The sequence below is a fragment of the Perissodus microlepis genome, chromosome 8 (assembly GCF_051167445.1).
Source record: "Perissodus microlepis isolate ML-2025 ecotype Zambia chromosome 8, ASM5116744v1, whole genome shotgun sequence".
NCBI classification, from domain to species: Eukaryota; Metazoa; Chordata; class Actinopteri; order Cichliformes; family Cichlidae; genus Perissodus; species Perissodus microlepis.
Genome location: NC_140468.1, coordinates 15,869,957 through 15,882,795, shown reverse-complemented (window position 1 = coordinate 15,882,795; position 12,839 = coordinate 15,869,957). Strand labels below are relative to the sequence as shown.

The following is a 12,839-nucleotide window of genomic DNA, read 5'->3' as shown; positions in this document are numbered from 1 at the left end:
ATTATTATTATTATTCTAATTAACAATGAATAGAGTATATGTGCAGTGTATTAATGGAAACGACATTCAGTTAAAAGTTCAGGTTCCCAAAATGTCACTATGTAAAATGTTGTTTAAGATCAGAATGCAATCATTTACAAATCTCATTAAACTCAATTGTATCCACAATGGAACATATGAAACATTTCAAATGTTTAACTGAGAAAATACATTGTTAAAATATCTTTTTAAACAAGCTGGAGAAACATTTTTGAAATTATTTGGTTAACTGGTAACAGGTTGGTAACATGACTGGGTTTAAAAAAGAGCATCTCAGCGAGGCAGAGCTTCTTAAAGCAAAGATGAGTAGTGGTTTGCTAGTCTACTTAAAACTATCTCTACACATTGTGGAACAAATTTGGAATAATGTTACTGGATGTAAAAGTGTGAAACTTTAATTTCTTATTAGTCACATGAGGTAATATCATCAAAAGAATCTGAGAATCTGGAGAAATCTCTGTGCGCAAGGGACAAAGCCAAAACTCTATATTAGATCTTTGTCCCTTGCAGCTGCATTAAAAACAGGCTTGATTCTGTCATTGAAATCACAGCATGGGCTCAGCAACACTTCCAGAAATCAGTGGCTGTGAATACAGTTCGCTGTGTTATCAGCAAATGGAGGTTAAAGCTCTGTCATGCAAAGCAAAAGCCACATGTGAACACGATCCAGAAACCCAGCTGTCGTCTCTGAGACAAAGCTCGTTTAAAATGGATTGACACAAAGTGGAAAACTCTTCTGTGCTCACACGAAGAGTGTCTGTCTTGCTTTTAGTGCTTTCAATTAATCAAAAGGTTTAAAAGCAAATCTTTCATTTTTACATGACAGGGCCATGTGTTAGATGAGTTGATGCTAAAAATGGCCTCCTGTCCTAAAAATACTTAATTTTCTCAGTTTAAACAGTTCATATGGTTTCTGTGTTCTACTGTGAATTAAGTGTGGCTTCATAAGATTTGCAAATTGTTCTTATTTACATTTTACACAGTACACCAACTTTTGCAAAAATGGGTTGTATAAGAAGATGAAAGCTTTCTTCATTTGGTTTCCATTGTTGTTTTATTTCATTTTTTTCCACATAGAAGAGAAAAAAAGTACATATAGACTCACAGAATCACTGATTTGACAAGAGAAATGTGCAGAAATGATTAAAAGTGGCTTCAATTAGAACTTGCACCGTCCAAGCCTTAGAAAATCGAATTTCCCAATATTATACAGGTAAAGCAGAGGCATGACAGCAGATCCCCAAGTGGATGAAAGGGTAACTAGATAGTTTAAGATACATTGACGAATCGACAGCTTGGTGATCAGGTACCCCTCAACTGAAATAAGAACTACTGGAGGGAGGTAAGAGATGATGACCATGGTCAGGCTGAAGATGACAGTTTGAATGGCCCTTTTTTTCTGGGGATTGATGCTGTTTCTGCCAAAGTCAGACTTTATTAATGTATAGAAAATAAAACCATCACAGATAACAATTATGATAACAGCAATTAGATATGTCACAACAGGAAGCATGCTGTTAAATAAATTTGAAGAAAGCGAGTATGCAATCCCAGAGGCGATTGTGAGAGTCCAAACAATGCCAGCCATCACAACCCTGGGAGCCAGACCTTTCCTCTTGTGATAAGCAACTGGATGAACCACAGCCAGGTAACAGTCGAGACAGGTACAAGCCATCAGGAGCGGTCTCCCACACATATTTAAGGCATAAACACCGCTCCAAACTGCTTCAAAGTCCCACCCCAGCCAAATGAAGTTATTTAGTATTCCAGGTGGAAGGAAGACAAAGAAGATAACATCCATGATCGAGAGGTTAAGTATGAACAACTCATTTGGTGAGAATGGATTTTTTCTCCTGTGTATTTTAAACATCTCCCAGAGGATGGCAACAGTGGAAGGAAAACCAAAAACAAAGCACAGTGCTGAGACAACATCCCAAGCATAAAAGGCCGGTTCAGTGCCATCACAGGATAAGTTAGACGTTTCAACTCCAGCCAGGGCAGAGCTGTTGGAGGGAGGCTTGTATCGAAGATGAAGTCCAAGCAGCATTATTGAACAGTGGCTAAAAGACCTGAAATATACAGTACAGCAATTAATTACTATATAGACATAGTTCAAATAAATAAATAAAATAAAGGAAAACTTTTAAATCAGAGTATAGCTTAAAGTTAAACTTCTCGTTCTATTGACTTCAGATAACTAGCAGAGTGTTAGTGTCGGTGTCACTACTAGTAGTGTGAGGAGATACATGGACTCTACAGAGGTTGCTCAGGTAATCCAACCCCTCCCTGCAGAAGGTTTGCTGTGTCTCCCAGCATAGTCTCAAGAGCATAAAAAGGCTGTAAGCAAGCAACGTGGATTCTAAAAAACAAAAATGTGATGTGAAGTCTTTATATAATCAAACAAATGTGCAAAAGATGCTGAGACTCGGCATCTTTGGTCGGCAAACAACGGAAAATATACATAAAAATAATCATTATTAAACAAAAACGCAAACAAATGAGAACTGTACCTTGTTTTGAGGTTTTATGAAGGTGTTTGTGCTGAGGTCTTACTGTAATGGGCTGCCTGGACGTTTCAAACTCATCTTTAAACTGCTGTCTAAACATGTGTCCTGATTTCCTGACAGTGGAAATTTTGCAAATCATATTAAAAAAAAGTGTGACGACTGAGGTCATGAGCTTTAAAGACCACAGAGAGAGACACAATGTGCCCAGCGGATCAGTGCTGGAGCAAGAGCTGAGATATTTTTCCTGTAGGTAATATATTAAGAAGTGAGCCGAAGGTCACACTTCATATGTGGATATTATTATTATTATTATTATTATATAACATATATATATATATATATATATATATATATATAATATACATACATACATACATACATATAATATAGCATCAATGGGCTTACTGAGTGTATCACAGACTACATAACTTTCTGCACCGACTCCATTGTTCCAGCTCAGACTGTTCATTGTTACCCAAATAACAAGCCGTGCATGACTAAGGACATCAAAGCCCTCCTCAACAACAAGAAGAGGGCTTTCAAAGGGGGCAATAAAGAGGAGTTGAGGAAGGTCCAGGTGTTACTAAAGGACAAGATCAGAGAGGCTAAGGACAATTACAGGAGGAAGCTGGAGTGGAAACTCCAGCAGAACAGCATGAGAGAGGTGTGGAGGGGCATGAAGACCATCACTGGATTCAGGCCAACCAACAGCAGGAGAGCTGAGGGAGGTGAGAATAGAGCTAACGAGTTGAATCTGTTTTTCAATAGATTCGACACCACAGTGTCTGCTCCCACCCCCACAACCTCACCTGTGGTCAACCTGGAATCCAGAGCCACACCACTGTGCCAGCCTCTCTCTTCACATGGCGCTGTTGCCTCCTCTGAGATTCCTGACACCCCTCCCCCACCCATCACCTTCACTCAATACCAGGTTGAGATGCAAATGAGGAGACTTCACTCAGGCAAGTCTGCTGGACCAGACGGAGTGAGTCCCCACATCCTCAAGGCCTGTGCCCCCCAGCTGTGTGGAGTCTTTCATAAACTGTTTATGCTGAGTCTGAGTCTGCAGAGGGTACCAGTGATGTGGAAGACATCATGCCTCGTCCCTATTCCAAAGACGCCACGTCCCAGTGGCCCCCAGGATTACAGGCCCGTGGCACTGACCTCCCACATCATGAAGACCCTGGAAAGGCTCATCCTGGACCAGCTGCGACCCATAGTAAGACCACATCTGGATCCCCTTCAATTTGCTTATCAGCCTCGTCTCGGAACTGAGGACGCCATCATCTACCTGCTCAATTGTGTCTACACCCATCTGGAGCAGCCGGCGAGCACTGTGAGGGTCATGTCTTTCGACTTTTCCAGTGCTTTCAACACCATCAGGCCGACCCTCCTGGGTGATAAGTTAACAGGTGGATGCTTCTCTGGTGTCCTAGATTGTTGATCACCTGACAGGAAGACCACAATATGTACGTCTCCCACAGTGTGTGACTGACAAGGTAATCAGCAACACAGGGGCACCACAGGGGACTGTCCTCTCCCCCTTCCTCTTCACCCTCTACACCACAGACTTCAGCCACTGCACAGAGACCTGCCATCTTCAGAAGTTTTCTGATGACTGCGCGGTGGTTGGATGCATCAGCAGGGATGATGAGACAGAGTACCGGGCTGTGGTCGACTCCTTTGTCACGTGGTGTGAGCAGAATCATCTGCAGCTCAACGTCGCAAAGACCAAGGAATTGATAGTGGACTTCAGGAAGACCAGGAAACACTTGACCCCTGTTTCAATCCAGGGGGTCAATGTGGACATTGTGGAGGACTATAAATACCTTGGAGTACACATTGACAATAAACTGGACTGGGCTACAAACACCACAGCACTTTACAGGAAGGGCCAGAGTCGTCTCTATTTTTTGAGGCGACTGAGGTCCTTCAACATCTGCCAGAAAATGCTCAGGATTTTCTATGAGTCTGTTGTGGCCAGTGCGATCCTCTATGCTGTTGCATGCTGGGGGAGCAGGCTGGGGGTCGCAGATGCCAACAGACTCGATAAACGAATCCGTAAGGCCAGTAATGTTGTGGGGATGGAGCTGGACTCCCTCAAGGTGGTGTCGGAGAGGCGGATGTTGTCCAAGATAAAGACAATGTTGGGTAACACCTCCCACCCACTCCATGACATGCTGGTCAGTCACAGGAGCACGTTCAGTGAGAGACTGAGAGTACCGAAAAGCACCACTGAACGACACAGGAAATCTTTCCTGCCTTAACACACTGTTTACTGCAACAGCTACACCCTTCTTGCACATGTTCTTCCTTTTTCAGCTATTTAATAATAAGTGACTTTAAAACTATTACGTTTTTAAGAGTCTTAAAGTTATTAAACTTTAAGACTATTAAAACACAGCAGCATAGACAGACACACTTGATTTAAAAACTGCTGTTTGCAAATAAAAAATCAGCAAAATTAAATTTCAAAACACCTTCCCTCTGCATAATAACAGAAGAACATGCCTTGTTATTCTATCTTGTTGGTCTAATGGGAGAAAAACCTCCTGAATTGCTTAATTAGAGTCATTATTGCCCACCTATTCTCTACTGTGGAGGAACTCAGTCATCAAGAATATATCAGCTTAAATACATAATACAGCCATTCTCATTTTATCATTAACATCTGATAAAGCACACAGGTCCCAAACACAAGTCTTAACTGTACATTATTAAATGTATAGGTTTGTTTTCCCATGGTTTTGTTATTCCAACTTTTTTTCCTATTGGCCCAAATAAAATATTAGATCAAACATGTAACACACATACAGAATTATATAAAAGGGAAGACCTGTAAATATGAAGTTAGAGAATCTTATAAACATTCAACAACAGGAGACAGATACACAGAAATACAGCTAGTAGTTTTGACTGTTTGGGTGGAAATAAATAATGATGCTTAAATTACAACTTGCAGCATCCAACTTTTAAAAAATCCAATTTTCCAGCATTATAAAGGTAGAGTAGGGGCATAACAACAGATCCCAAAGTGGAGGTAACTGTAATAGGAATACCAATAGTACATATGAACATCTTGTCACTGGGCATCAGAGGTCCCCCGATTAAAAAGAGAAGTATTGGAGGAAGGTAAGAGATGACTACCATGACTAGGCTGAAGATGACAGTTTGAATGGCTCTTTGCTTCTGGGGGTGGATGTTGTTTCTGCCAGGGCCAGACTTTTTCAGTGTATGGATGATGAAACTATCACAGATAACAATTATTACAAAGGCAATTAAAAATACCACAACTGGAAACATGCTGTAGTACAACTTGTAGACAAGAAAGTATGCAATCCCAGATGCGATTGTGAGAGTCCAAACAATGCCAGCCATCACAACCCTGGGAGCCAGACCTTTCCTCTTATGGTAAACGACTGGATGAACCACAGCCAGGTAACAGTCGAGACAGGTACAAGCCATCAGGAGCGGTCTTCCAGATGAATTTAAGGCATAAACACTGTTCCAAACTGCTTCAAAGTCCCAATACATCCAAATGAAATGATTCATTATTCCAGGTGGAATGAAAACCAAGAAGATAGCATCCATGGTGGAGAGGTTAAGTACGAAAAAGTCATTAGGTGATAACGATGTACTTCTCCTGCATATTTTAAACATCTCCCAGAGGACTGCAACAGTGGCAGGAAAACCAAAAACAAAGCACAGCACTGAACAAAAAGCCCAAGCATACACGTTTGATTTAACACCATCACACCAGGAAAAGTCAAACTTTTCCCACACAAATTCAGATGCAGCTGAGCTGTTGGACACACGCTTGTATTGAGGATATATATCTAGCAACATTGCTGAGCCGAGCAGTTGAGAGAAAAGATGAAAGATCAGCGAGATAGAGGTCAGAGAAGTATTTGCAGTGACGTTCTAGTGCTATGTGCTGCCTGGACAAATGCATCAAACGTTTTGGAACTGCTGCATATAAATGTGGCCAAGCATCCATCAAATTAATGATGTGGTGTTAGTGGAGGTTTTGCAAATCATCTTGGAAAAAAAGCAAAGGTACATCACCCAGGAGATATAGACAGAAAGACAAAAGACATAGTTGGGCTGGCATAATGATTCAACAACAATACCAACAATAGAGTGAAGAATTGCTTGCGGTTTTGTGAATTTGTTGGCCTCTTTGGCACCAAAGTTCACCATGTTCGTTTAGTATAGCATGCTAACATATTACACCTTCCTGGTAGCAATTCATGATACAGTGATTTATGGTGTTTTTTGTTTATTTCATATATATTCACCACGTCGTTCTTTTTAATTCAAAAACAGATTTTCAGGATCTTTGAATACATACCAGAACAGCTGAGCAATGCCATAACTGGTTGTCTTAAAGGATATGAAAAACAATATACAATTAAGTGTTTTTAACTAGTGAGTACATTTAGACTGTGAGTGACTGGTGACCTATCAAGAGCATACCCCACTTTTCACCCTCTGACAGCCAGTGACTCCAACACAACCTTTACCCTGATAAGATAAGATAAGATAAGATAAGATAAGATAAGATAAGATAAGATAAGATAAGATAAGATAAGATAAGATAAGATAACCTTTATTAGTCCCACCCGTGAGAAATTTATTTTGTTACAACAGAAAGTTGACCGTGCAAAGTTACAGTAGCAAAAATTAAGAAACAATCACTGGAATAGGATAGGATAATAAGAATAAGATCCTGTACACAATAGAATAGAATAAAAATACTATATACAACAGAATAAAATACAATGTTGTCAGAAAAAGGGAATCGGACTTAGTGTTATTGCTATTGCACATGTGTGGATGTGTGTGTTTGGTCAGCTGAGAAGTCCTTGTTGTGGAGTCTGACAGCAGTAGGAAGGAAAGACCTCCGTCCCACATCGTGGGTGCCGCAGCCTGCCACTGAAGGAGCTGCTCAGTGCTGTCAGAGTCTCCTGGATGGGGTGGGAGATGTTTTCCAACAGGGATGACAGCTTAGCCACCATTCTCCCATCGCTCACTCCAGAGGGCATCCTAGAACAGAGCTGGCCCTCCAGATCAGACGGAGAAAAATTCATGAAAGACTGAATGATCTCTTTAGCATTTAATTAATTAATAGTTGATGTTGCATGTTATGGTTTTTTTAAGTAACCAAAACAAATTTGGTAACCTGTAAGTAAAATGGGATATACTGTAATGTTTGTATTGTGTTCTTTATATGTAACTATGTCCCTGTGTAAGAAAGGGAGAACAACACCTCCTGTTTTTACTATGTAAAACACACAACACAAATAATTGCATTAACTCCAAATAATGTATTACAATGAAAGAAGCATAGGTTGAGATAACCTATAACACAACCCCTAATCCTGATATTTATATTTATAGTTAAATTGTAAGAATACCTTTTTTCTCACAGCTCCCTTGTCCAAAGTTTTTCTAGTAGTACAAATGTGTATTTAATATACTACTTTCTGTTGTGTAGTGAAAGTTTGGAGAACTGTATGTTCTCTTTCATTGCAACTAATCTAATGACATGGCTAATAACAATTTTTTAAAAAGCCATATTCTATAACAGATGCCGACCGAAGGTTTTAATCAAAACTATAGGTCTACCACAGATCTATGATAAATTCCAGCCAGGAGCTGAGTAAATACTGAATGTCAAATGTATTTGGAAGTGATGCAAATATAATCCGAATTTGCACACAGTGTTTTGTAAACTCTCACAGAAGCATGCATGAGGACTGGGCAAACAAATGTTTCGGGTGTTAGCTGGAAAAAATAGCAATGCTGTCAGTGCTGACAAATAATCCTGCGCATACTGTTAAGGGTCCTCCAAGTTCACTTTCAAATGATAAAATAAATTGTTGTGTTCTGGTGAAAATTACTAATGTGTTCATGGAGGCGTAGAAACATCTGGATCTTTTAGTAGAGTAGGTATCACAACAACAAATGGGAGATAGCTCCCTGCTGTGTTAAGGAATTTCTTTTATTTGGGTTTTATTTGCAGCTGCTCAGGTCTGCAGTGCTGCCTTCCATTGCCTCTCGTAAACTTACCACTCTAACGTCAAATAAATATTATAAAACACAAAGTAAGTTAAGAATAATTTTTTTTTTAAGATGAACAAAAGTGGCACTTAAACACCGTAAAAAACCAAAGCAAAGAAGTGAGATTGATGATTCATTTACATTTTATTACTAACTCAACTTGCTTATTTTTCAGTAATGTAATGTAACATATAGTTAACAGCACTACCTGTTTAAATCGCACGAGAATCAAAGCTCTCTTTTCTGAAACACTCCTTTCTGAGTCCTTTTGTTCTTTCCTGCAGTAATTGTAAATACCCCTGTTGGTCCTTGAAAGCAGCACTAGCCGCCTCCATGACGCTCATCATTATACTATTTTTGTCCTCCGGTTGCCGCCATTGCTGCCGTATTATGAACTAGTGATGGGATTTCCAGCTCTTTTTAGAGAGCCGGCTCTTTCGGCTCTTCGGGTTGTTTTGTTGCTTTAATTAATTTATTATTAACAATAATATAAAATTATGCACAAAAGGAATTACTAATGTAAAAAAAAAAGTGGTTTTATTTATATATGTTTATATATAAATATATGCGGTGGCCCCTAGAGACAAAGCACGTACAAATTCCAAAACACATTTCTAGCGTTAACTTAACTTCCAAAACAGAGCTACCTAGATCACTTAAATTACACAATTGAAAGCATATGTGTATTGTTTGTGTATTTATACACAAGCACTCATATATATTCAAATGATTTAAAAAAATGTTCATTTACCTGTTACTACCACACATCAAATACGGTCGTTGAGTTTCGGGTGTGTTCATTGTGAAAGGTGGGGCCAGGTTTCACAATGAACACACCCGAAACTCTGGCTGATTGGGACCCACACCCAGTTTCACACCTTGGCTCAGGCGATTAGAGGATCATCAGGGGGTCCTTTGTCCCTCTGTGGGGGGATACTCCCACTAGGTTTATATCTGGGACTCTCCACCATTTGACCTTAGAACTGAAGAAGCTTCTCGGATGAGAGGTGAAACGTCTTCAAGTAACTTAAAGAAGTCCAGACGCTTTTCTTTGCAAGCTCCTTTGACTACTTCCAGTATAGACACCACCTGTACAATCTGGGGGCTGGAGACTGGACAGGTGCTGGGGAGGGTCAACTTGGTGATGGGTCACGTCAAGACACAGCTCATAGCTCATGACAAAGAGGTAAAAGTTATGAGATGATCCATCAAACTTTATTGAAGCACTGTCCTTTAAAACAAACATGTTGGAGTGACAGACTCATGTGGGCCACTGTCTGCTTGTATCGCAGGTGTATGACATCTCGTTTAGCCGAGCAGGCGGGGGTAGGGATATGTTTGCCTCTGTGGGCTTGGTCCGCATGTTTGACTTCCGACACCTCGAACACAGCACAATCATCTACGAGGACCCACAGCATCACCCATTGCTCCGACTCTGCTGGAACAAGCAGGACCCCAACTACTTAGCTACCATGGCGATGGACAGCTTGGAGGTTAGTGCTGCTCCATTTAAAGGGCTCATGCTCAGATCATGAAACTGCACAGTGGAAATGTCAATCTAACCATTTTTTCCTTTTCTTTTGTATTGAAAAGTCAATTTAAGAGAAGCTCTAAAAATGTAAAGCGTCGCTGTGTATCCTCAGGTGGTGATTTTAGACGTGCGTGTACCCTGTACTCCGGTAGCCAGACTCAACAACCACAGGGCCTGTGTGAACGGAATCGCCTGGGCGCCACATTCCTCCTGTCACATCTGTACTGCAGGTAGGCAGCTGTAGCAAAACACTTGATTGTAGTTTGAGAGCACTGCATAAAAAATAAGGCAGCTGTTGTAGCCTTGTAGGGCAAAGCGTTATTTAAAGGAGACCTAGGCCTCTGGTACATTTGATTGGCCCTCCTAAGGTCAATGGGAAATTAAGATTTAGATGTAAATAATTATAAAACATGCAGTCTGTCCTACTTTAGCCACCAAACACTCTTTGATAAACTCCCCATCAGATAATGCTTTACAGTTTTTTGCAAGTTGCTATTTATTTTGAAGGGGGTTCTTCTTTTATAAAAATTTAATTGTTAAACTTGTGTTATTTATTATGCAGCTTCACTGTAAATGCATTTTTTATATCAGCAACACAGCCCAGTTACTCACCTTTGTAGGGGGTCTAACACAAGAGTTCGAGATTACAGAGGAGCTGGCAACAATGCACTCAGTGAAAGGGACTAGAGTAACTGCACTGTTCAGATCTGACGGGAAATTGTCTGACTTTTGAAATGAAAGCAAGATAAAGTGACTAAAATGAATTCTGAAATTAGTACTTTTGCATTGTATTACAACTCAGGTGTTGTGTAAGTGAGTGCTAAAAATTAACAATGTTGCTAAAATAGTTAACTACATCAAGAGCACTGAATCAGAGTTTGTTGGACTTTGACTTGCAGAGCACTTCAGTCAGTATCACTGCTGGATTTTTTTTCTTCTTTCAAACAGTCCACTATCCTTTGTCTTCAGAAAACTTAAAGATGTCCAGTTGTCTTCTTTTCAAGCTTTCCATGACCCAGATGACTGAGAACCTACACAGACATATTGATTAAATAGTGATACTGTGTTGGCCCGTTTCACATTTTCATTTACTTTGACCAGTAGTTCAGCTTATTGGCGCGCCCCTCCACAATGGCCCTAGTTTCCCCTTGGCCCCTTGAAAAAATTAATTGCCCGCCCCTGATCTGAAATGTGAATGTCACTGCAGTAACTGAGATTCAACACAAGAGGGAGTCCTTTAAGAGCGAGCTGAGCAGCAAAAGTCTCAGATTTTGTATTTTATGCAAAACATCTTCTGAATCAGAGGTTGGATTTGAGATTGTGTGATACTTTGGGAAAAGAAACAGATTAGTGAAGGTTTCCACCTCATTGACTAATTTCTTGTTGGAAAGAATCAAGTAAAGTCATACTGTTATCTGGGGTAGATTTTCTTTTCATCTTTCCTCCTGCCAAAAAAGGAAAGCCTGGTTGCAGATATTACCAGACTCAGAACAGGAATATGTTGTGTTTACTCACATTATTTTCTCCCAGACTAAATAAGATAAATTGATTGAAATCTCATCTCCTCGTCCTCTGTGTAGCGGATGACCCCATACTGGTCTACACAGCCGAGGGACAGATCAATAATGTCCAGTGGGCTTCCACCCAGCCTGACTGGATCGCTATCTGCTACAACAACTACCTGGAAATCCTCAGAGTCTGAGCTGTAGTGGGCAGACGTAAAACAACTCAAAAACATTCTCAGCGTATCTACGAGCTGACGGGACTTTGTTAAATGATTTTTTTGCTTTTTTTTTTTTGCTTATGTTTGTAAAGCTTTGACAACATACAGGATAACACTGGCATTTTTTTTTAAATGGGGGGGGGGGGGGGATTTTTTTTTAAGTCTGAAGTTTGGAAAGACTGTTACAAAGGGTCAAAAAGCCTCAAGCTATTAGGGTGCTGTTGAACTAATAAGCTAGTCAGTTAAATCCTTGTTTTAAAATGCTTAATAGTGCATTTTGTTTTGCACTTAAGTCCATTATGTAATTTTCTAATAACTTTTTTCTGATGACGCAAACTATTTTTAACCATATTAAAAAGTGGACTGAATGTGGTTTTTCTTTAACTTATATATTATTTAATTATTTGTGAACTGAAAACCTCTGTTGTGATACAAGTCTGTGCAGTAACAATAAGTGTGCAGTATTAACTGACCGTAATACAGATTGCACCAGTAATTTTATTCATGGCAATATTCATTGATTTTATACAGAAATAGTCCCTCACAGTTTAAAGTACGATACAGATGTTTCATGTTTAGACAACAGTTTAAAAAAATATTTCAGCAAGAAGTGACTTGTTAAAACCTTGATAAGAAATCTGCCGTGCAGATCCACGGTTAGTAATGATAGGTTACTGTAACATACAGAGAAGACCCGGCCTGAAGAACACCATCCAGGATCTGTGTAGTATATGATTTTTAGAAACTGCAAGAAGCTCATGAAAGCCGTCATGTTGTGATAGGGACAAAAAATACAGCACTCAAAGATTAATGGAAGTCAGTCTTGGTGCAACTGTTTCGGCTTGGGGAGGCATCGCAAATAGAGAAAATACTACCTCAGTTCCACAATATGTGAACAAATATAGAATGCAAGGATTTCCAAATCCCATATAACCAAAATTTCTTCACAGTAGAACATAGAAAATATATCACATTT

The 12,839-nt window shown here is 39.8% G+C and overlaps 3 protein-coding genes across 3 annotated transcripts; 1 reads left to right on the top strand and 2 right to left on the bottom strand.

Moving 5' to 3' along the window:
* Window positions 1-1,198: 1,198 nt before the first annotated feature.
* On the bottom strand, window positions 1,199-2,086 carry LOC146381654 (P2Y purinoceptor 1-like). The gene has a single exon (XM_084938629.1). The coding sequence runs from the start codon at window positions 2,084-2,086 to the stop codon at window positions 1,199-1,201; it is 888 nt and encodes a 295-aa protein (XP_084794755.1).
* Window positions 2,087-5,495: 3,409 nt separating this feature from the next.
* Window positions 5,496-6,392, bottom strand: LOC146381653 (proteinase-activated receptor 3-like). The gene has a single exon (XM_084938628.1). It carries the CDS (start codon window positions 6,390-6,392, stop codon window positions 5,496-5,498), a length of 897 nt encoding a protein of 298 aa, XP_084794754.1.
* A 3,217-nt stretch (window positions 6,393-9,609) lies between these two features.
* LOC146381652 (DDB1- and CUL4-associated factor 7-like) lies at window positions 9,610-11,878 on the top strand. Its single transcript, XM_084938627.1, has 4 exons — window positions 9,610-9,795; window positions 9,902-10,102; window positions 10,253-10,370; window positions 11,721-11,878. Exons 1-4 carry the CDS (start codon window positions 9,610-9,612, stop codon window positions 11,840-11,842), a joined length of 627 nt encoding a protein of 208 aa, XP_084794753.1. The 3' UTR covers window positions 11,843-11,878.
* The last annotated feature ends 961 nt before the right edge of the window (window positions 11,879-12,839 follow it).